This window comes from Dendrobates tinctorius, unplaced genomic scaffold, assembly GCF_039654945.1.
Source record: "Dendrobates tinctorius isolate UK_male_01 unplaced genomic scaffold, ASM3965494v1 ptg000140l, whole genome shotgun sequence".
Lineage (NCBI taxonomy): Eukaryota > Metazoa > Chordata > Amphibia > Anura > Dendrobatidae > Dendrobates > Dendrobates tinctorius.
Window position 1 is genome coordinate 8,980,258 of NW_027361808.1, and position 25,234 is coordinate 9,005,491.

The 25,234-nt window shown below is 44.2% G+C and overlaps 1 protein-coding gene across 3 annotated transcripts in view; it reads left to right on the forward strand.

Moving 5' to 3' along the window:
* AHCTF1 (AT-hook containing transcription factor 1) overlaps positions 1-25,234 on the forward strand; it is a 258,110-nt gene that overhangs the window by 141,219 nt on the left and 91,657 nt on the right. For all 3 annotated transcript variants that reach the window (XM_073545122.1, XM_073545119.1, XM_073545120.1), the window contains exons 15-20: positions 932-1,072; positions 2,077-2,181; positions 2,940-3,033; positions 4,006-4,129; positions 18,240-18,296; positions 18,577-18,723. In XM_073545122.1, the coding sequence (XP_073401223.1) occupies positions 932-1,072; positions 2,077-2,181; positions 2,940-3,033; positions 4,006-4,129; positions 18,240-18,296; positions 18,577-18,723 (668 nt within the window). The remainder of the gene's footprint in view (positions 1-931; positions 1,073-2,076; positions 2,182-2,939; positions 3,034-4,005; positions 4,130-18,239; positions 18,297-18,576; positions 18,724-25,234) is intronic.

Genomic DNA, 25,234 nt, shown 5'->3' on the forward strand with positions numbered 1-25,234 from the left:
TTCCGTTGCTTCTCCTACTGCTTTCTCACCAACTGAGGTGCCTAGTGCCTGTCGGTGGGTGTATACTGCCGGGGAGGAGCTAATTTTCTTGTTTTGCATAGTGTCAGCCTCCTAGCAGCAGCAGCATTCACCCATGGTATTCTGTGTCCCCCAATGAAGGCTCCAAGAAAGAGATTTTACGGTAAGAACCAAAAATCCATCTTTTCCTTACTTGTTGCATCTGCTGCTGTGAAACACCTGAAGGGTTAATAAACTTCTTGAATGTGGTTTTGATCCGCTTGAGGGGTGCAGTTTTTTGAATGGTGTCACTTTTGGGTATTTTCAGCCTTATAGACCCCTCAAATAAAATTCAAATGTGAGGTGGTCCCTAAAAAAATGGTTTTGTAAATTTTGTTCTAAAAATAAGAAATCGCTGCTCAACTTTTAACCCTTATAACTTCCTAACAAAAAAAAATTTGTTTCCAAAATTGTGCTGATGTAAAGTAGACATGTGGGAAATGTTACTTAGTAACTATTTTGTGTCACATAACTCTCTGGTTTAACAGAATCAATTTTGAAAATTTTCGCCAAATTTCCATTTTTTTTTTTCACAAATGCAAAAATTATTGACTTAAATTTACCGCTAACATGAAGCCCAATATGTCACGAAAAAACATTTTCCGAATCGCTAGGATCCGTTGAAGCATTCCAGAGTTATTACCTCATAAAGGGACACTGGTCAGAATTGCAAAAAATTTCCAGGTCATTGAGGTCAAAATAGGCTGGGTCATGAAGAGGTTAAAGGGTCGATAGTGTCTTGTAGGATTGCTGCTTCCAACAGGTGGCGCTATAGATGTCTAGTTCTCTTCCTCTCTGAAGAGGCCATTTGGATTTTCTTCTATGGGTAAACATTCATATGGCAAACAATCAGATAACGTGTTCTTTCCTGCAGGTGCACCGCTTTTTGATGGTTCATGCAATTTCATTGATTCTCAGACACTGCAGTCTCTACAACACTGCCAGCTGCGCCTCAGTAACCTTAAAATGGTGTTGAACTGTTTTAGGAAAGAGGCCAAAGAGCTCACAAAACAAGGTACGTAAAATCCCACCTAACGCATCTGTGTTTTTTTTTTCCTCTGAACATCTTTAATAATTAAAAATCTAAACATGCTAGAATTTTAAGTGTGCCTATCATTAAAGCACCACTCCAGCGTGTTTTTTTTTTTTTTTGCTTCAGCCCTGAAGAAGTGCTTTGAATGTGAACCCCCTACCCCCGTTCTTATACTCACCTTCCGGAGGCTTCAGATTTTACCGGTCAGTCCGCGGTGCCATCTTGTGAGTGCAGCTTCTGACTGCCCAGAAGTCAGAAGCTACGTCACAAGAGCACAATGCAAGTCTGTGAGAGCCAGACAAACGCTCTCATCAACTTGTATTGAAAAGTGACCTCCACGACGCTGCATGAAACATTGGAGCAGCTTGCAGGTCACTTTTTGCCGGAGACCGACTGGAGCAATACTGGAAGAGGATGAAGGCGGCAGCAGGTGAGTATGAGACAGGGTAGGGGAATTACCTGTAATGCACCACTGCTGCGGTGCAATAAAAAACAACTTGCTGGAGTGGTGCTATATGAAATCTAAAACTGATAAAGCAAATGGTCATACGTGCTGTCTTGAGAGTACTAACCCTTCAGCAATGACTGCCTTTAGCTGCATCTGCAAGGAAAGTGAAGTCAGAGACCAGACAGTCACAGCTGAGGAAGTGCTACAATGTGTCCAACTTGTTACTTGTGATCAAGTTTCTTAAACAGTAGCAACATTTGAATTAGTTTGTGATTATGGCAAAATGGTAAGAACCATACAGAAATGAAACTTGTTTTACATTGACACGTTCTCTCGCAAAGAGGTGCATTTCATTGAGGTTTCTGAATACTCTTAAGTCAAGGAAATCAAGTTTACAAATATTCTTTGCTACCACTACCTATTCTAATGCAGTTTTTATTTGTCAGACAGCATCATCAAATACGTAATTTGCTTAAAGGATGCATCAAAATATTTTAACATGTGTTTTCTAACGAACATTTCTGTTTTCCTGTGTTAGGATTAGTTGACTTAACCAATAAACTTTCTGTGACCAAGCTGTTAAGTCAGTATGCATCTGTAGTCCTTTGGTTTTGTCGTTGTGGTCTTCTGCCAGATAACCCAGGTAAGCCTTCAGGTCAGAAAACATCTGGAGCAGGAGTGCACAGCCTTTTTGGGTCTGATCAAACCAATCCTGTGGGATGCAATATTATCAAAAACTTGCCTTCTGACACATTTATTTTATAATGAAAATATGAGCCATAAATAACGAATAGTTGCTGGTTTCATTTATAGAGCTCCCACCTATCAGGAAAATAGTGGTACCCTTCGCATTGGTTTGCTGACCAGAAAAGAGAGAGACCATGCATTCAGCTTTATACATTGTATTATATGTGGGATACTGAAACAGTCAAGTGTTTCCCCTCTCCCATCAACTACAATGAATATAATGGCATTCATGCATGGGACCTTTTCTTAACACATCTACTCCTTTCTGTGCACGTTCTGCCGAAAATATGGCTGCTCCACGATAATTACCTTCCCTGTCAGTGCTATGCACCGCTGGTCTTCTCCATGACATGTAAAATGCATGTGACCAAAGACACATGGTTGTGGGTCACACTGCAGGGTATCCTGGGCGACAGGTTATGCACTTGTGATCTAGAGCAAGATATTATATTCTTATTTTTTTTTAAAATTTGCGAATTATCTTATTGGATATATCATTAAATTTGTTGTGACCGGACAATCCCCCTAACTAATAAATGTTTGGTTGCAGTTGTCACTATTTTCTTGACCAAAACACGAATGAATGTACAATTTTTTTCATTTACCGTATACTTGTTTGTTCTTTTTTTTTTTTTTCCATGTTCATTCTGTCAGATGGAGCCATGCAGTTGACCAGGCCTTACTACAATTATCAGCTGATTCAGCACTACTATACTGAGCGTCGGAGAAAGTTGGAGCATTTGTCTAGGTAGTGAAAATGTTGCTCTGTGTTTTCTATAATGCTAACTTCTGTTCCCTACCACTTTTTTTCTAGTCAGTTTGTCAGAATCTCCTGTTGGGGCTCATTCAGACATCCATACAAACTGTCTGAGATCGGACTGTAATGTACGGACAGGCCCACCGCTCTCTTGGTGGTGGTTTTTTTTTTTTTTTTCTTTTCTGACACTAAACTGAAAAATCTAAAGGACAGAGTTTTGCACCTTTATTACATTTATAGCCCCAAAATTGCATGCTAATCTTTCTTCTATAATGGTGGTGTTTTTGTTTTCTTGTCCTTTTAATAGTAACTTATAGGATTCTAAATTTTTAAATTATTCGTTTTTTTTTTCTTGTTAAAGCTCTAACTCATTTTGTATCAAACTGCAAATATATATCACCTAGCAGTGTAGTGAGATGTCATATACTTACACGTTCATCCTTCTCACACTGATCATGCCATTTCTGCTGCATGGATGTGAGCACAGTTCAGTTGGAATGGACAGCTTTTGGTTCAGATGCCATCATTGGGACACAATGTTTTGGTTCTTCTGTATAGATCAGAGTCTGTTAATTGCTGGCCAACCTACATTTGTCTTTATGTTGCTGCAAAGCCGCAATTACCAGGTTTTAGAAGCATTTGAGTGTCCAGGTCTGACAGCATAAATGACTCTGGACTGAATGTTCATTGACCACATTCAAATCAGAAACTGTTACTAGGGAGAAAAAAGTAAAACATTCATTTATATATTGTAAAACATCATAAGTATATAAATGTATGTTAACAGATAAATAAAACTTCTCAGACATTCTCAGAAGGCAGAAACTAAAACAATGTTCTGAAGGCCAATAGTGACCTTTTCCTTTAAGGAGTTATATAACCTGATTAATAATATTGCAAAAAAAATGTTTTATTGGTGTTATGGGTATAAAAATATCACTTTTTATGCTTCCTATATTGCAGAGGTAAATGGAATGCTTCAACCTTGATGATCGATAACATGATTTCTAAGCTTGGAGAGAGAGTTGAACATTTATGGAAGAGAGACGAAGGAGGCTCAGGAAAATATCCACCTGCTACCTTGCATGTAAGAAAATCCAATAAGGCTGTCTCATGTTATCCGTTATGCCATAACTGTTTTGTACTGGTCCAATCATTTTGGCCTCTTCTATGTATAGATAAATGAGGTCTAAGTTCTTACTCTTCCTAAGTGTTGATGCTGAAGTGGAAATTACAACGGAGTCTCATTTAAATGCATGTTCAGAGTAAAACAGCATGTAATGTATCGGATCTATTTTTGCCATGGACCTTTCATTATGATCTGTAAAGGTACTGGTGTGTGGACCTCCACTGATGATAAAGTTATATATTAAATATGTATATATAGTAAATCCTAGTGAGTTTCATGTAGTGATTTGTTTTTAGGCCTTTATAATTATCTGGTAGCATTTACAAAAGTTGTCTGATATATACAGGTGCTTCTCACAAAATTAGAATATCATCAAAATGTTAATTTATTTCAGTTCTTAATTACAAAAAGTGAAATGTGTGTGTGTGTGTGTGTGTGTGTGTGTGTGTGTGTATGTATATATATATATAGATAGATAGATAGATAATGGAGATAGATATATATATATATCCATTACAAACAGAGTGGTCGATTTCAAGTGTTTATTTCTGCAAATGTTCATGATTATGGCTTACAGCCAATGAAAGGCCAAAAGTCATTCTCTCAGTAAATTAGCATAATTAATAAAAACAAAACACCTGCAAACACTTCATAAGCATTTAGTCCACCTTGGACTTATGATTCAATAAAGGTTTGCACCTTTAATCCTTCCTTACTCTCACCTTTAAGAGCCTAGCGCTCCTCACTAGACCACATTCATCCTGTCATTAAGGAGAAAAAGAGCTGGACTGTTGCTCAGTGGTCCAATGTGTGGTTTCAGATGAAAGTAAATTTTGCATTTCATTTTGAAATCAAGGTCCCAGAGTCTGGAGGAAGAGTGGAGAGGCCACAATCACAGCTGCTTGAGGTCTAGTGTGAGGTTTCCACAACCAGTGATGGTTTGGGCAGCCATGTCATCTGCTGGTGTAGGTCCACGGTGTTTTATCAAGACCAAAGTCAGCGCAGCCGTCTACCAGATAATTTTAGAGCACTTCATGCTTCCCTCTGACGACAAGCTTTTTGGACATGGAGATTTCATTCTCCAGCAGGACTTGGCACCTGTCCACACTGACAAAAGTACCAATACCTGGTTTAAAAACAACAGTATCACTGTGCTTGATTGGCCAGCAAATTCATTTGACCTTAACCCTATAGACAATCTATGGGGTCAAGAAGAAGATGAGACACCAGACCCAACAATGCAGACAAGCTGAAGGCTGCTATCAAAGCAACCTGGGCTTCCAAAACACCTCAGCAGTGCCACTGATCGCCTCCATGGAACGCCGTATTGATGCAGTAATTGATGCAAAAGGAGCCCCGACCAAGTAATGAGTGCATTTACTGAAAATACATTTCAGTAGGCCAACATTTTGGATTTTAAAATCTTTTTTTAATGCTGGTGTTTAGTATTCTAATTTACTGAGATAATGACTTTTGGGGTTTTCATTGGCTGTAAGCCATAATCCTCAACATTAACAGAAATAAACACTTGAAATAGATCACACTGTTTGTAATGACTCTATATAATATGGGTTTCACTTTTTGTATTAAAGAACTGAAATAAATTAACTTTTTGATCTAATTTTGTCAGGGCTGTGGAGTCGGAGTCGTGGAGTCGGTGCTCATTTTGGTGGAGTCGGAGTTGGAGTCGGTATAAAATGGACCGACTCCGACAATATATAATAAATTGGGTACAGTAATTCAATGCAGGATGTGCTGAATATTTTTTCATAGGAGTTTGGGAAAGTTATGAAATGTCCTATAAATGGCTGTTATATTCCTGATCTAAGGCTACATTCACACACAGCGTTTTTCCTGTGTTTTTTGAGGATACGTTTTTCAGCTGCAAAAGCTGATCATCTTTTTAAAAAACTGCATCACCTGAAAGGTTTTTGAGCTCATAGCTAATGTTTTCAATAGCAAAAGCAGATTAGAAATCTGCTCTATCTATCCATTTTTCCATATCTGTCTATCCATATCGTATCTGTACCAAAAAGAATGAAAACCGGGTAGTACACCAATATATATTCTGTTCTATCTAAATATCTTGATTATTGGATCATAAAAATGATTAAATGTCTGAGGTTCACATTGTACTACAATAAATTTTTCACTTAAATATAAGCAATATGTGTGGGAGTCGGAGTTGGAGTCGGTGTAAGGGAAATTGAGGAGTCGGAGTCGCAGGTTTGGCTTACCGACTCCACAGCCCTGAATTTTGTGAGAAGCACTTGTATCTAATATTTCAAATGTCTTCTTCTGAAGTTAATGTGAAGTTCTCTAATGCCTAGTTGGCAACAGAAGGTTGTCCAACAACTCAATTAGGTATTTTTTTTATTTCTCATTAATCTATATCTGCCGATCATCCATCACTCAAGGCTGCTGCCAAAGTGGAGTGCTGGTGAGCCCCTAATACGTATAGTTCACTAAAGAAATGAGCATGTGGGCATCCAAAAAAATTGGTAGGCTGAGTATTATAATTCAACCTGCCGCCTACTCTCTACCTCCGCGGCCTTAGGATCTCCATCTTGGGTTTGTATCTCCTTTTTATTTCCGTCTCCTAATTTTCAAAATCTAACTTGCAGTGCCATATCATTCGAGTATTTTATCCCCCGTCCTCCCTTTCTGCTCAGAATAATATGATACCAGACTTTTTGTTGTCAATCAGCACTTTTCACACAGTTTGTGGGACGACCGCTTTTTTTTTCTTTTTTTACTCGCTTTCAGCCCAGGCCTTACCTGCTCGTCTACACCTCCTTTCTGCAGCTCCAGCCACTTTTCTGCTGCCAACATAATTTTGGGACACAGTTACATGATTTTACAACTTCAGAACCTCTCCCTGGTACTTCTTAGGCATCCTCCTTGTCTTATTCTAGTTTTTTTGTGTACCCGGTCCTTTTCCAGGGGAGAACTTCTCTCAAGAACTTCCACCCTGTTGCACTGATCACGTTTTGTTTTTGTGCTGCGACCAATATTAAACATGTGGTCAACGGGGCTGCCTTAACGCTTTCCCTGCTCACCACCCGTCAGATTCCCCTAAAGAACTAAGCAGCATGGGCCAGGTCTTTGTCTCAGGCTTAAAGTAACCTGACCACCCTCTCCTAGTCCATAGTCTATTCTTTGGATCGCTTGCCAGCCCATCTTGCTTGTCAAAGTTTTCTTTCCCTATTCAATATGAATACTTTTCTGCCCAATGATAGAAGTGTTCACAGAGTAATACCTTTATTGGCTAACCAGAAAGGTCAATTCGAGTAACTTTGCCCTGTCTCGCATAGAAATTGAGGATCCTACTTCCTCTACACAGATGCTCTCACAAGACATCGGATCGCTTCACACACATCCTCTGGCATTCCTGGGACAGACCACAGCGCATGAGACTGTATGTGTCCAGTCTGATTCTCCAAGGTTTACCTCTGACTCAGATTCTGAGTTCGAACAGGATACTTTGCTAGCCTCCACCTTGCATGGACCCCCCCCCCCCGACGAAGGCAGACGCCAAAACGCGCGTCGGGGCAGGGCGCATCCTGGGGACTTCTCCTATACATGCATAAGATAAATACCGGTTGGCTATCTATTTGACTTATTTAGTCAGCAGTACCCATGTTATAATTATCTTTGTTACCACCTACCCAATTCTTGGACTTCTGCCTTAGCCACCTTTACTTGTTCTGCATTTGCACTTTTTCTATTTGGTATTTTATCTTTGCACATTGATAAACTTGCTGATTGCAATTTTTTCCTCTACCTGTGGCACCTATATATGCCATTTGTGATCTTCTTGGTGATAACAATCTTGATATTTATTATTTTATTGCGTGTTGCCACTTTACTATGTAATCTACGTTGTCCCCTGTGCAGTGCCCCCTCTTTGGTATTTTGTTCCCCACTCTATCTCACGTTGTTGTGCATCAATGAATATTGTTATATAATAATATTATTATTATTATTATTATTATTATTATTATTCATTTATATAGCGCCATTTTTTCCATGGCGCTTTACATGTGAAAAGGGGAAATATAGACAGGTACAATAAACATGTGTAAGACAAGGGACACACAAGTACATAAGGAGAGGGGACCCTGCCCGCGAGGGCTCACAGTCTACAGGGATGGGTGAGGCTACAGTAGGAGAGGGTAGAGCAGGTTGTGCGGTGGTTCAGTAGACTGAGAATCATTGCAGGCTGTAGGTTTGTCGGAACAGGTGGGTCTTCAGTTTCTTCTTGAAGGTTTCCGTTGATGGGGAGTCTGATGTGTTGCGGCAGAGAGTTCCAGAGTATGGGGGAAGCACTTGAGAAGTCTTGTATGCGGTTGTGGGAAGAAGAGATAAGGGGGGGGAGTAGAGAAGGAGATCTTGATAGGATCGAAGGTTGTATGCGGGTAGGTACCGGGAGACCATGTCACAGATGTATGGAGGAGACAGGTTGTGGATGGCTTTGTATGTCATGGTAAGGGTTTTGAATTGGAGCCTCTGGGCAATAGGAAGCCAGTGAAGGGCCTGGCATAGGGGGGAGACAGGTGGATTAGTCGGGCAGCAGAGTGTAGGATGGACTGGAGCGGAGCCAGAGCGCGCTAGAGGGGAGGCCAGAGAGTAGAAGGTTGCAGTAGTCGAGGAAGGAGATAAGAACATGCACTAGTGTTTTTGTGGTTTCATAGTTGAGGAATGAGCGGATCCGGGAAATATTTTTGAGTTTGAGGTGGCAGCAGGAGGCGAGGGCTTGGATATGTGGTTTGAAAGAGAGCGCAGAGTCGAGGATCACCCCAAGGCACCGAGTTTGCGGGACTGGGGAAAGAGAGCAGCCATTGACATTGATGGATAGGTCTGGTGTAGCGGTAGAGTGAGATGGGGGAAAGATGATGAATTCTGTTTTGTCCATGTTCAGTTTGAGAAAGCGAGCAGAGAAGAAGGCTGAGATAGCAGACAGACATTGTGGGATTTCAGTCAGTAAGGAGGCGAGGTTGGGTCCAGATAGGTAGATCTGCGTGTCATCGGCATAGAGGTGGTACTGCAAACTGTGTGGGATTCTATGAGCTGTCCCAAGCCAAAGGTGTAGATGGAGAATAGTAGGGGTCCTAGGACAGAGCCTTGAGGATCACCGTCAGACGGGGGGCGAGGTGAGTAGGTGGTGTGTGAGAGGGAGACACTAAATGTTCGGTCTGTTAGGTATGATGAGATCCAGGATAGGGCCAAGTCTGTGATGCCAAGAGATAAGTCTATAGCAAGAGGGAATGGTCTACGGTGTCGAAGGCAGAGGACAGGTCCAGTAGAAGGACAGAGTAGTGTCGCTTGCTCTTGGCGGTTAGTAAGTTGTTAGTGACTTTAGTTAGGGCAGTTTCAGTTGAGTGATGTGGTCAGAAGCCAGATTGTAACCGGTCAAAGAGGGAACAGGAGGAGAGGTGGGAGGACAGTTCAAGATATACATGCTGTTCCAGTACCGTAGTATTGAGGCGTAAGGGAGAAGAGATATCGGGCGATAGTTAGACACAGAGGATGGGTCAAGGGAGGGCTTTTTGAGGATGGGTGTGATTGAGGCATGTTTGAAGGATGAGGGAACGACACCATTTGTAATTGAAAGGTTGGAGAGGTGTGTTAGAGATGGGATGAAGACTGTGGCCAAGTTAGGGATGAAGTAAGACGGGAGCGGGTCGAGGGCACAAGTGATGAGGTGTGATCTTGACAGAAGGGTGAAGAGCTGATCTTCTGTCATGGTGGAGAAGCTGGCTTTTGCAGAACAAGGCTGAGCGGCTAAGAGGGGCATTGGGGGCTTTGTCTGATCGTGTCGATCTTCTGCTTAAAGAAGGAGGCAAAGTCTTCAGCAGAAATGAGGAGGGGGACGAGGAGGTGCTGTGTGACGGAGTAGAGAATTGAAAGTGTTGAAGAGCTGTTTAGGGTTGTGAGACAGGGTGGATATAAGAGATGCAAAGTCAGTTTGTTTTGCGGCAGAGAGCGTGGACTTAAAACTGACAAGGAACTGCTTGTATGCGTTGAAGTGCACAGTAGAATGGGTTCTCTTCCATCTCCGCTCAGTGGCCCTGGAAACCCGTCTCAGTTCTTTGGTCAGCCAGTGCTGCCTGTTGATTGTTCGAGTCTTGCTCTGCGTGAGGGGGGCAGCCGAATCAAGTGTTGCTGTTATTGTGGTGTTATAAAAAGTGGCAGCAGCATCTGTGTCATGAAGGGAAGCTATGTCTGGAAGAGGGAGAAGGGACTCAGAGAGTGATTGTAAATTGAGGTGTTTGAGATTCCTGCGAGGGTGAGCGAGTTTATGGAGCGGGGGTTGCGCAGTAGGAGAGGAGAGGGAAGAGAATGTCAGTAGGTTGTGGTCAGACAGGGGGAGGGGTGAGTTATTGATATTAGTGAGGGAACAGAGACGGGTGAAAATAAGGTCCAGTGTGTGACCATCTTTGTGAGTGGCCGCAGAGGACCATTGAGTGAGGCTGAGGGAAGCCGTGAGCGATAGAAGTTTAGAGGCAGCTGGGGTGGAAGTGTCAATGGGGATGCTGAAGTTGCCCATGATGATGGTGGGGATGTCAGCAGAAAGGAAATGGAGTAGCCAGATGGTGAAGTGGTCGAGAAAGGTGGAGATGGCTACTTCTGGGGGGCGGTAGATGACAGCCAGTTGGAGGGGGAATAGATGCGGACGGAGTGCACCTCGAACGAGGGAAGAGTAGCGGAGGGTGGCAGAGGAATTGGGGTAAAGGAGCAGGTATCAGTCAGGAGCAAGCCATCTCCACCACGTTTGTTGCTGGGGCGAGGGGTGTGAGAGAGATGGAATCTGCCATAGGAAAGCGCAGCTGGAGAGGCTGTGTCAGAGGGAGTGAGCCAGGTTTCAGTGATGGCAAGGAAGGAGAGTTTGTTGGTGATAAAGATGTCATGGATAAACGACAGCTTGTTGCAGACAGAGCGTGCGTTCCATAGGGCTCCAGGTAAGGGGGTTGGGGGAGTGGGGGCTGGATGAATGGGTATGAGGTTATCATGGTTGTGAAGACGTGTAGAGGATCGTGGCAGGGTGATAGAAGTGAGTGTAGGGATGTGTTGAGGAGGGCCAGGATTTGGGGATATGTCGCCAGCAATGAGGAGTAGTGGACAGAGCATTAGAAGGTGCGAGCAGGATAGGACATGATGTGGCTGTGTGTGTCTGGAGAAAAAGGATTGTATGTGGAGGAACAGTTGTGACGAAGAGGTGAGATGGCTGGGAAGGATGGAGGGGGAAATGACAAGTTCCTTTCTGAGTGGAGGGATTGCAGGAGTTAGGGAGAAATAGAGTAGTATGGGGGTTATAGTAAAAAGATGGCGAAACATTGTTATATTACCTGAATCAACTCCTCAATTCAATGTCAGCAAGCAGTTAATCCTGAATGCTCTATATGTCTTTTCAACTCTGCAAGCTGGTATATATTTATTTCAACTTGCTCTGCTTGTCCCCTTTTGCTCTGAGGTCAAGAAACTTTTCAAAGTGGTTTATGATGCATGTAGGCCTGGACATTTGGTTGTCTGATAACTACCTTTATTGTGCCCTGCTGTCTTAGTTTAGTTTGACTAACGAGAAGAGAGAGAGAAAAAAAATCTAAGCCTTAGATTCCTATATATTCAGACCTAGCTTGGGGGAGCATTTATGCATGGGGCATTTATGCACACTTTATCGAAGTATAGTGTATCAAAGTACTGGCAGTTATAACATGGCAGTTAGACAGGGCAGGAGACAGGTAAGACATCTATATACATCTACTCCCTGTACATTTGGAGTACAATAAATATATACCATATGCTCTTGTGTAATTTATATCCTGGCCGCTGCATCCACGCACATCCACCGCCCTGGCATTAACTCTCTACACTCCATCCATATCGGCCCCTCACTCCTTTCCTCTCCTATGTATAGCACTCACGCTCTTTTCACATTGTTAAATTGCACAGATCCATTCAGTCCCACCATTCAACATAAGAGACGCTCCCACAAATCACTCAACCATCTGCTCACTCTTTCTGTCCTCCTTCTCCTAGTCGCAGGAGACATTGCTCCCAACCTTGGTCCCCCATGTTATACAAAGTCAAACTCCCCAACTGCTACACTCAGAAACCCCTCTAATCTTATTAATATTCCCTGCATGCCTTCTGTCTCTCTTAATTGTGCCCTTTGGAATTCTCGCTCAGTGTGTAATAAATTCTCCTTCATCCATGACTACTTCCTTTCTAATTCTCTTAACCACCTGGCTCTTACTGAAACCTGGATCCAGCACTCAGACACTACCGCTGCTGCTGCTCTTTCATATGGGGGATTACACTTCTCTCATACCCCAAGATCAGACAAAAGAGCAGGTGGAGGCGTTGGTCTGCTTCTATCACCAAAATGTACCTTTCAGGTTATCCCTCAAGTATCCTCACTAGTCTTCCCTTCTTTTGAGGTCCATGCTGTCAGACTCTACACCCCCTTCTCCATGCGAGTGGTGGTAGTGTATCGTCCTCCCAGCCCCTCCCATCAGTTCCTGGATCATTTTGCCACTTGGCTTCCACATTTTCTCTCCTGTGACATCCCTACCCTCATCATGGGCGATTTCAACATCCCCCATTGCTCTTCCCCTCTCCCCATCTGCTACTCACCTTTTATCTCTAACTTCCTCGTTTGGCCTTTCACAGCTTACTAATTCTCCAACGCATGAAGACGGAAACTCCCTCGACTTGGTCTTCTCTCGGCTTTGTGCAGTGGATGATTTCACAAACTCCCCTCTCCCGCTCTCTGATCACAAACTTCTTTCATTCTCTTTCAAGAACTGCCAGGCCGCTCAGGTCACCCCCACTGTCCATACTTATAGAAACATATAGGCAGGTAACACCCAGAAACTTACGATGAACTTGCGGTCTTCATTGGCCCCTATCTCCTCCCTCTCATGTCCTGATTCTGCACTGAAGCATTACAATGAAACACTTCAAACTGCCCTGGATGATTTTGCACCTCCTATACACAGAACAACACGACAGACAGCGACAACCCTGGCACACCCTGCAAACACGTTTCCTGCAGCGGTGCTCCAGGTGTGCTGAATGTCTATGGAGAAAATCTAATCTATACGAAGATTTCATCCATTATAAGTTCATGCTTAGTACATACAACACTGCCCTTCACCTCTCCAAACAAACCTATTTCAACACCCTCATCACCTCACTGTCCAATAACCCGAAACGTCTCTTTGACAGTTTTCAATCCCTGCTCAACCCAAGAGTGCCGGCCCCAACCACAGAGCTTCGAGCTGACAATCTGGCCAATTACTTCAAAGAAAAAATTGATCATATCCGACAGGAAATTATCTCCCAATCATCTCATACCATGCACTGTCCTCCCTCCCCCACTGCATCTAGCTCACTCTCTGAGTTTGAACCAGTCACAGAAGAAGAAGTAAGCAGGCTCCTTGCATCTTCCCGCCCAACCACTTGCACCAATGACCCATTTCTGTCACAACTGCTCCAGTCCCTTTCCCCTGCTGTCACCCCTCACCTAACTAAAATATTTAACCTCTCTCTCTCTTCTGGTATCTTTCCCTCCTTATTTAAGCATGCCATCATACATCCACTACTTAAAAAAACATCCCTCGACCAAAACTGTACCGCTAACTATAGACCTGTCTCTAATCTTCCCGTCATCTCTAAACTCCTGGAATGCCTGGTCCACTCCCGTCTGATCCGATATCTCTCTGATAACTCTCTTCTCAACCCTCTCCAATCCGGTTTCCGCTCTCTACACTCTACTGAAACTGCCCTCACTAAAGTTTCTAATGATCTACTAACAGCTAAATCTAACGGTCACTACTCCATGCTAATTCTCTTGGATCTCTCTGCAGCATTCGACACGGTGGATCATCCGTTCCTCCTCCCTATTCTCCGCTCCATCTGCATCAAGGACACTGTTCTCTCCTGGTTTTCCTCCTATCTCTCTGACCACTCCTTTACTGTATCTTTTGCCGGCTCTTCCTCCTCTCATCCTTCCCCTTACTGTTGGGTTCCTCAAGGATCGGTTCTAGGCCCCCTCCTCTTCTCCTTGTACACTGCCCCTTTTGGTAAAACAATCAGTAGATTTGGTTTCCAGTACCATCTCTATGCTGATGACACCCAATTATACGCTTCTCCTCCTGACATCACGCCAGCCTTTATAGAAAACACCGGCGATTGTCTAAACTCTGTGTCTAACATCATGTCCTCACGATATCTGAAACTGAACCTATCAAAGACTGAACTCCTTGTGTCTCCTCCCTCTACTAATGCACCTACACTGCCGTTTCCGTGTTTGGTTCCACTATTACTCCCCAGCAACATGCCCGCTGTCTTGGGGTCATACTTAACTCCGAGCTTTCATTCACCCCCACATCCAATCACTGGCTCGCTCTTGTTATCTGCATCTCAAAAACATTTCTAGAATTCGACCTTTTCTTACCTTTGACTGTACAAAAACTTACTGTTTCTCTTATTCATTCTCGTCTGGACTATTGTAACTCTCTTCTAATCGGTCTCCCTCTTACCAAACTTTCCCCCCTCCAATCTGTCTTGAATGCTGCAGCCAGGATCATATTCCTCGCCAATCGTTACACCGATGCCTCTACCTTGTGCCAGTCTTACACTGGCTACCAATCCACTCCAGAATCCAGTACAAACTTATTGCCCTCACCCACAAAGCACTCCATGGCTCAGTACCACCCTACATCTCCTCCCTTGTTTCAGTCTACCACCCTACCCGTGCCCTCCGTTCTGCTGATAACCTGAGGTTAGCTTCCTCGATAATCAGAACCTCCCACTCCCGTCTCCTAGACTATACACGTGCTGTGCCAATTCTTTGGAATGCACTTCCCAGGTCAATACGAGTAGTCCCCAATCCCTACAATTTTAAGCGTGCACTGAAAACTCATTTATTCAGACTGGCCTACCGCCTCAACACATTAACCTAACTATCCCTGTGTGGCACAGTCAAAAGTTTTACCATAACCAGGTTCCCCGTATCATGTTCCCACATGCTTTATGCATCTATTAGCCCTCTGTGTCTGTACTGTTACACACTTAACATTATGGCTGGTCCATACAATCAGGGCAACTGTTACCACCCACCTTTCGTGTCTCCCCTTTTTCCCTCATAGATTGTAAGCTTGCCAGCAGGGCCCTCATTCCTCTTGGTATCTGTTATGATCTATGTGATTATTGTTATACTGTAATGTCTATAGTCTGTGCAAGTCCCCTCTGAAATGTAAAGTGCTGCGGAATATGTCGGCGTTATAGAAATAAAATTTATTATTATTATATTATAGTCCGTTACCTTGCAGTCAAATTCCAGTCCAATTCTAGTCTAATTCAGAGTACTTAGAAATCTGTACTTTGAAATAGATGGAGCCAACTACGTCTGGAGCAGACCCATGGTACTGAATATATGTGCAGCTAAAGACAATCAGGTGTCAATGAAAGTGGGGTGTGACTGCCCATGCCAAATGCACAGAGTTAAGCAAAGGTCATAAAAGGGGTAAGGGGTTATACAGACCACTTAGATGTGTGGCAAAGATAAGAATGGAGTACAATTATGGATACTAGAAGATGGGTAAGCAATGCTTACCATATACAATACAATGCAGTTCACATGGGGCACTCAGGAGCATGAGAAAGTGGTGGAAATTCAGCAATGCATACCATATACAATACAATGCAGTTCACATGGGGCACTCAGGAGCATGAGAAAGTGGTGGAAATTCAGCAATGCTTACCATATACAATACAATGCAGTATATTTAATTATTGGACACGCTTTCGTTTTTTTCTTTGTTTATTATGACCTTTTATGGGCAGAGACTGCCGCCATCGAAGTCAAATGAGTGGAGTCCTCCTCTCCTTCCCAGGAAGTGGTTTGCTTCCGTCTCCACTGCTTGCAACATTTCATTTTTCCCAACCATGATGATTTCCTTTCAAAAGAATGGAAACACGGGCTGACATACCTTCCTCTAGGAGGTATGAGCTAATGTACTCCTTGTAGAGTAATGGTTTGTCCAATCTCCCTCTTTTGATTCCCAGGTAGCTAGTGTCTAGAGCCACCATCTTGCTCTTCTCTCATACAGTATTCCTCAGATAGAAGTTCAGCACGCTCAAAAGTGGCAGCAGGTTGATGTCATGCTTCCATGGTGTCTTTTGTATTTTTTTTTCACAGAAGATGTTATTTCTGGTGGCAATAACCTCCATTGACAGTGTGCCTGAGCACGCGTCCCTTTCTTGCACGGCTCTTATTTTGTTCTCTATCAGGACAATGTGTTGCGCTCCGTGCTGTATTGTTTTCCAAAGGTTAGTCTAGGCATTCCACATCACTTGTTCGCCCCTCCTTTTGACTGTCCTCCCGCTTATCCGTGGGAGTGCTTTCTCCACTGTTTAGATATAGTAAGAACCATTGGGACCTTCCTTTCTTTTAAGGATATGTTCCAGCATTTCAATTCTCTTTATGTGATCCCTGATGGACCATGCTAGGCTGGTCAGCTTCCAACAAAACCATTTTCACATTAATCAGTTTCGCACTTACGGAAGCTAACAGGACTCAAGGGTAAATCTCCACTCTTCAAGATTACGGCTGATTTCACATGGGTGGTAGAACGCTCCCAGGCAGTCAGGTTAGCTGCCACCTGGCCTCTGTGCACACTTTGGTAAAATTTTACAAGATTCACACAATGGCTTCTGCTTGTGCCAACATTTGTTGTTTTTTTACCACCTATTGGGATTTATCTGGAATGCTCATGGTTCTGTGTCCCGCAATATAAATGTGAAAATTTAATTTATCTTAATGTCAAATCTTTGTCATTGAATACACTGGGTAAAATTGCTGGAATTGCTGTTGTCTTCCCATTTTTCAGTACTTTATATGGTATGTTGAACATTTTTTTTTTTTTTTAAATTTCAGTATAGTGGTATTAAAGTAAAACTGAAACTTAAATATTCATTCTCCTATTAATAGTATAATGCTGCTTTCATTCCTATAAAGCATCTCTCAACTTAAATCAAACATGAGGATAACATGAGTCATAATGTATCGCAAAATATTAATGTTTTATTAAAGGTAGACATTTACCACATAAACTAAATACTAATACATATAATTGAATGTAATAAAAGTGTGATCCCAAAAATGAGTAATGTATATGCTAAAAAATTACATATACATGTGGAAAGCAATGCATACAAGCAATGTAACATAAACAGGCGGAACAAGCTGTCACTTTTTTGTACCAGGACTGATCAGTTCCACCTGTAACCACCACCATGTTTAGCGCTAACATGCATTGCTAAACCATTACAATGTATCAAGCATGAGTAGCATAAAGTATGCCTATATAAATTAAGGGTTAATTACCCATGTTATGTCTCCTGTTGTCCACGAAGTGACCGCAATCTTGACGCAAGTTTTGCGAATATAGACACTCGCTTCCTCAAGACAACCAGACAACCACTTTATCACGTGTTCACAGGATGGGTGATGACTTGCTTTTTTCTCGTTAACAAATAGTGTCATATTTGATGTCTGAACCGTGCCCGATATGGCTGCCCCTGTAATCATCATATCCAGAATAATACAATCCAGTCAGGCAACTTAAACATACGATATGGTATTATTTACTCCTTCACGACATCAGTCGTACATGTACGGCGCTGTGGGAAGTGCAGTCCTGCAAACTGCCGTACATGTACTGCGCCGCAAGGTCCAGTCACTTCACTGAATCGCGGTGTGACAGTCAGGATGGCTACTGTCTTTGACAGGAGACCATCCCTGCACATTGTCAGTTGTCATAGCAGTAGCTTAGGTATCCGTGGTTACGACCAGTCATATAGAGATCATTAGCGGTTGGTGATCGTGGATACCTAAGTTACTGTACAGTGAATCAAAAGAACTATATTACATTTCTATTTGGAGGTATTTGCTAATATTATAACTATTACATATTGGGATGGGGTCTTGGAGATGGGAATACTGCTTTTTAACTTTTTTCTATCTTCGCTAACTTAACTTTAACATTGTGTGTTGCAGGCACTTCTAGACTTATATCTACTAGAAGATACAGATGAAATACACAAACACACAATTGTATCCTTTTTATGTTTGCCACGTGGCATAAAAGAAAAATGTCTTAAATGATTTACACCATATTTGTGTTTTAGACAGTTTGTGCACCTTGCCAGACAAAGGCGTATGGTTTAGTGGAAAAGGGCATTGCTTAGCATGCAACACTGTTAGGCAAAGCCTCACTAATTTCTTGCACAAGTTAAGGTAGAGGGCTTTTGTCTAAACCAAAATGAACAGTTTTGTGCAAAGTATTATTTACAAGACGGTGTATTGCTAATAACCTTAACCACTTGTATACCAGACAGTCTATTTTTTGTTGGATGTCATGTACTCTTTCCCAGATAAGCCGGAATCTTCCATAGATTCATTTCCCACAGCTTTTTCGGTTCCTTGTGGTTTAATAAAACTTATTCAAGGCTTTTGGCTTTTGGATCACAATGATTATCAGGTATTGTTAAGTTCTTGTTTTTCTTTATATTATAATAGTACCCTTAAGGGACTGACTGCTACTGTAAACTCTTGCTTATTCAATTTCGGTTCCATAGAATATAAAAACAATGTATATTCAATTACCACAGTAGCATCCTTTTAAGCAATGATGATGCTGTAGTTCCCAGAAGTTGACACAGCTTGCTGTGGTCACATGACAAAAGAATCACGGACATCCGCTCTGACAAAAAAATAAAGGCTGCAGTCAAAAAGCCGCTGATATGCTGCGGTAGTCACGTGAAAGAACGTCACTTGCCAGGAATATCAGCGTCTATCTTCCAACCTTTTTGGAAGATTAGTGTGTTATTTTTATTTTTCTATGGGAACTGAATTGATTTAAGAAGGGTTTGTCCGTGCATAACCCCTGTACATAAAATGTGTATGTGGAATAAAATGGTATAGTTTGTGTGGAAGGACAAAACTCTAAATTTTCCATATTCTATTAAAGCCATATCTGCTAAACGTCAGCATTTCTGATGGTGTGTTCTTTATATGGCAAAATGAAATTTATTTTTACATCTATATTTTGTGTAAAATAAGAAACAGAAAATTATAAACTGTGCCAATGCATTCTGTAGTATCTTTGTCTCTTGCAGCTATCATCCCATACTGCAATAAAAACCAGCCACCCATCTTGCATCTCTTAGTCAGACTTCTGATTTTTGCCTGCTGTTGTACAGTCGCCTGAATGGGCATTGCTTTTCTCAGCAGACAGCAATCCAGCTCCTATTATAGTTTTCCATGTAACAAAAAAAAAAAAAATCCTGTGTTTTGAAATGTTTTTTTTCTCTAACGCAAGGTAAATAAAAAATGCATTGTATTATGTTTTCCCAAGTTGTATTACAGGCTGCAATATAAGAAAAGTTAAAGGGCTTGGGACATTTATATTGCTGGACAATCTTTAGGATAGGTCACTAGTTTTCAGTGCGGGTCAGACCCCCACAATCAGCCGTTCATGTTGCCAGCGGCAGACAGACCTACTCAGTTGTGAAGTGGAATTACACCGCTCCGACAACTGTGTCTTCTTTGTGCTGCATATCCGCTACCAATTGATTCGAACAGGGGGCAAATGTGTAGTATTAGGCCACTTTACTGGTGATGGCACTGTGCGGAGTCACATCTGACCTTATCCAGCTGACACCTGAAACATCTGATTGGGGGGGGGGGGGGGGAGTTAAATGTCACACCACCACCACCAATGAGATATTGATTATCTATCCTATCTATAATGCACCAGCAGAAAGTCCCAGGCAACTCCTTTAAGGATATTTTTTTCTCGGTTCTGTGAGCTGCCAGCTTCGGCATATCTTAAAGGTAACCTGTACCCTCACAGAAAAAAAAAAAGAAAAATGCAATTTATCTGCATATATAGTGGTAATCTGCAAGTAAATGGCTTTTAAATCATGTGTGGAAAGGTTACTGGCGAAAAGGATACAAGAGAAAATGAAGTCTTTCCAGAAATAGAATTAACATCCTAAGAAGGGGTCCGCATGTGTAGAGTGGGCTTAGGAGCTGAGCTTCCTCCACACTTGGCTGATGCTGGCTCTATGACCGTTTCGGCATCAGCCTCTAGCAGCCGTGGCTAGAGCTGACTTCCAGTTGCTACTGTTACCCATTTAAACACTGCTGACAATTTGGTAGGGACTGATTTTATTTACTATGATAGCCTGTGATCTGCTGAAGACCCCTGTCTCTATCCTTTTAGTACCACGATCTTCACTATATATTGCATTACTGTGGTATGTACTATAAGCTATCGCAGGATCATAAAAGTATGACACATTAAAATATGTAACGAATTAACGCATTGGTAAACTCCATAAAAATAAAAGTGCTACAATTTAATTTTTTTTTTTTTTTGCTCACCTCACAGACCTTAAAAAAAAATTAATAAGTAATAAAAAAATATAAACATTGTGTGTACACAAAATTGGTTTCAATAAACATGTCAGTATAGCGCATAAAAACAATCCCTCACTCGGGCCCCATCAACAACAACAAAAAAGTTACGGGTCTAGGAAAATGGCAACACAAAGCTAATTTAATTATTTATTTTTTTTAAGAGTTCACAAAGGACCTGTTATCAAATTTTTCATTTTAAACTGGATATAATAGTGGTTGCAGAGCAGAATAAAAATTTTTTTTTCTTTTGCCTCTTCTTTGCCAACGTATTAGGTGTCCTAAGTATTTTGCACCTAATCAGTCATCACAGAGATTTCACTGGTGGCAGGTAGTTCCTACACTAGTAAGTTGCTGACCAATCATAAGCAGACTGCAACATACTAGACAAAGATCACACCCCCATCATAGTTTAAGGCTATGTGCCCACGTTGCGTTTAAATCCGGACACTGAAAACCGAACTCCTACCCAGAAATCGCGCTTTTTTTTTTCCCGCGCGATTTTGCCGCGATTTTGCCGCGATATTCAAGCACTTTCCAAGCGATTTGAAGCATCGCTTGGAAAGTGATTGACAGGTTGGTCACACTCGTCAAACATAGTGTTTGACAAGTGTAACAAGGTTTCTCGTTCGCCTTATTGGGGGACACAGAGACCTTGGGTGTATGCTGCTGCCACTAGGAGGCTGACACTATGCACAAAAAAAGGTTAGCTCCTCCTCCGCAGTGTACACCCCACCGACCGGCAGAGAATTCCTCAGTTTAGCTTAGTGTCAGTAGGAGGTGGACACGGGTCTTTTATTAGACCCATATCTACCTCGTCGTGCGTCGTTCCTTTTCAGGTTCTACGGAGGGATACAGAGTGAAAAGTCACATCTGTACTCCCACATGGAGTCTGCAAGTACGGCGTGTACTGCCACCCCGTATCCTTGCAGTTCTCTGCGGCAGGACCAGCCAGACGGACGCCGACACCAAGACGTGCCAGCGACTCCAGGGGTCCTTGTCGCCAGTCTCCCTCCCACTCGCCTACCAGAGCCTGTCGGTTGGATGAGACGCAAAGACTTCTTCAGACAGGTAATGGATCGTGGATGGGTGAGTATTAGGCCCCGGCTTCATATTTATTTTCCTGGCTGCCCATTCCCGACGGTCACCTCTTCAATGGCACAGGGGACCCCGGTTGTAGGCGCTGCGGTCGCTCGCAGTCGCCACAAGGCTATAGGCAGCTCAATGTTGCCGGGCACCCCCCCCCCCTTTCTGGGGACAGGGAGCACAGGGTTTTTTTCCCTATTGGGAGCGACTTGCGTCTGCGGCGTCCCTCTTTTTCGGACCTCCGCGCCGACCCCCTGCTGACAGGCGGCCGCCGCAACTAATTTAGGCCCCGGCTTCAGTTCGGGCCTACCGCTGCGTCGCGACCACGCCCCCCGCCCCTTTCTTCTAAGCGGGCTTCTCTCCCGCTCTTCCCAGGCCCTCCCACCGCCTGTCCTTCACCTGCCCAGCCTGTCATTGGCTAGAGGGCGGTAAATCATTAACCCTCCGTGGTGCTCCGCCCTTCCTCCTCTCCTAAGGCGCGCTTTTTCTCAGGACGGCGCCATTTTCCCAGCCTGTTAGCCGGGCACCAACTCCTCACTGGACATCATCTTCTCCAGCTGTTTTTTTTGTCAGGAGGGCTATCGGCCGGATTTCGCACTGACCTGCATCCACTGACAGGTCGCAGAGCATCGCTTCTGGGGACACCGGACCGTGAGTAGCTCTGCACTGCAGACTGACCCTTCTCCGCCCTCTGTCCCCCAACCTTCCGGCATTACCTCAGCTTTTCACTATGTCTAAGTCTGATCGTACCCGTTCTACCGCCCCCCCCTGCACTTTAGTCAAGTACTTTGCATGTTCTTCGTGCAATCGCAAACTTCCCTCAGGCCAGTCCACTCCCCTCTGCCTGGATTGTAGCAATCCAATTCAGCCTGACGCCGTCCAGGAGCCATCTTCGGCCCCAAGTGAGAGTGAGCCCCCCATGCCTGGCTGGGCCTCCTCGCTATCTCAATCAGTGGCAGACCTCACCAGGGTGTCTCAGTCCCTGGTGGCCGTTCTTGATAAGTTGCCCCTGGACTCTTCAGCAGGGCCAAGCAGGTCCCAAATTGTTCCATCTGAATCAGCCAGCGGTAGTCGCAAAAGACCCAGGCAAGATTCCCAGCCGGAATCCTCTCCTAGTCCCATCTCACCGCATAGCCCTTCTCACCAGCCTCCCTCTCGGGCCTCCTCTCCCGAGTCAGGGGAAGCGCTTTCGGACAGGTCATCTGAGGGGATTTTAGAGCTGGATTCAGACCAGGATGCAAGCATGAAGGTCACAGTGCAGGACCTCATTGCTGCGATCCATCATACCTTCGATATTGCTGACTCCCCTGCGAAATCCTCAGATCAGGAAGTTTCGTTCAGACGGGCAGAAACTCCCTCCAGGGTTTTTCCTTTCCATTCCCAGTTTGGGAAAATTTTTACCAAGGAAAGAGAGGATCCGACCAGACGCTTTCAAAGAGGAAAACGTCTCGGCATACTCTACCCATTTGCTAAAGAGCTCACGGACAACTGGTCGGCCTCTCCCTCGGTCGATCCGCCCGTGTCCAGGCTATCCAATAACACGGTTCTCCCGCTTTCAGGCGTGGCGTCCCTAAAGGATTCTAATGACAGGATTGTAGAATCCCTGGCGAAGTCTGCCTTTGAAGCGGCTTCAGCGGCGGTGTGTCCAATCTTTGCTTCATCCTGGACAGCAAAGACCATAACCACGTGGGCAGACGACCTTCGGCAGGGCATCTTAGATAAGGCGCAACCGGAGTATTTGGCCAATCTCGCCAATCAGATCTCCCATGCTGGGGACTATCTTCTCTCCGCTTCCTTGGATGCTGCATCCTGTGCAGTTCAGGCGTCAAGCAACGTTATTGCAATTCGACGTACAATTTGGCTAAAGGCATGGCAAGCGGACTTGTCTTCAAAAAAGTCCCTCACTAACCTGCCCTTTCAGGGGGTGCGCCTCTTTGGGTCCCAATTGGACCAGATTATTAAGGACGCCACCGGAGGCACGAGTTCACTCCTCCCTCAGTCCAAGCCTCGCAGACCCCCACTAAGGCGTCAGTTTCGACCCTTTCGGACTTTCCGCCGTTTCAATACGGCGGACAACTCCTCCAGCCAACAGAGACCGCAGGCTCGCCAGGAGAGAAAGAAAGTTTCCTTCAGACCCACTCCTTCCTGGCGACCCCACTCCTCCCAGGGCAGACCGTTCAGATCTAGATCTGGACGGTCTACTTCAGCATGACTATCATCGGGCACGCGAGGGGCCTTTCCAATTGGGAGGTCGACTTCTTTCCTTCAGGGACGTTTGGCTGGCCGCCGTGGAGGACGCCTGGGTCAGGGAGGTCGTATCCTCAGGATACAAGATAGAGTTCGTCTCTCTCCCACGGGATCGTTTCTTCGAATCCCGGCCTCCAAAGGATCCAGCCTTGATCCCGGGGTTCTCTACAGCTATCGCTGCTCTCCTCAGTTCCGGGGTGATTGTGCCTGTTCCCGAATCGGAGAGCTTCACGGGGTTCTACTCGAACCTGTTTGTAGTGCCGAAAAAAGACGGCGCAGTTCGACCCATCTTGGATCTCAAGCTGCTCAACAAGAGGGTCCGCCTTCGCCACTTCCGCATGGAGTCGCTTCGCTCGGTCATCGCCTCCATGGAGGAGCAGGAATTCATGTGCTCAATAGACATCCAAGATGCCTATTTACATGTTCCAATTTTCTCCGGACATCAAAAGTTCCTGCGCTTTGCGATTCGACAGCACCACTACCAGTTTGTCGCACTGCCCTTCGGTCTTGCCACCGCTCCCAGAGTCTTCACGAAGATCATGGCTGCGTTGATGGCTTTGTTGAGAGTCAGAGGCCTCGTTCTTTTCCCGTACCTAGACGATATTCTGATCAAGGCTCCCTCATTCCAACAGGCTCACCAAAGTTTGTCAATCGTCCTGGACACTCTTTCCAATTTCGGGTGGATCGTCAACAGGAAAAAGTCCTGTCTGGTTCCTACCCAACGCCTGGTCTTTCTAGGTCTTCTGTTCGACACTCGTCGGTCAAGGGTCTTTCTCCCACAAGAAAAGATTCTCTCTCTCTGCAGCAGGAAGTACGATCGCTGCAGACCTCGCGATTCCCATCCCTCCGTACAGCCATGAGGGTCCTGGGAAAGATGGTCGCGGCGATAGAGGCAGTTCCCTTTGCCCAATTTCACGCCAGGCCTCTCCAGCAGGCCATTCTGTCGAAGTGGAACAGGTCGCCTCGGTCCCTGGATCGCCCTGTCCATCTTTCTTACCGGATCAAGCGGTCTCTCAACTGGTGGTTGTCGTCACCTCTCATTCTATCGGGTCGATCCTTCCTTCCCATTCACTGGCAGATAGTAACCACAGATGCCAGTCTCCTCGGTTGGGGTGCTGTGTTCCGCAACCACACTGTTCAGGGTCGATGGTCGGATCGGGAATCAGCGCTACCGATCAACGTTCTGGAGATTCGAGCGATCCATCTTGCTCTGGTCCACTGGGAAAGGCTCCTCAAGG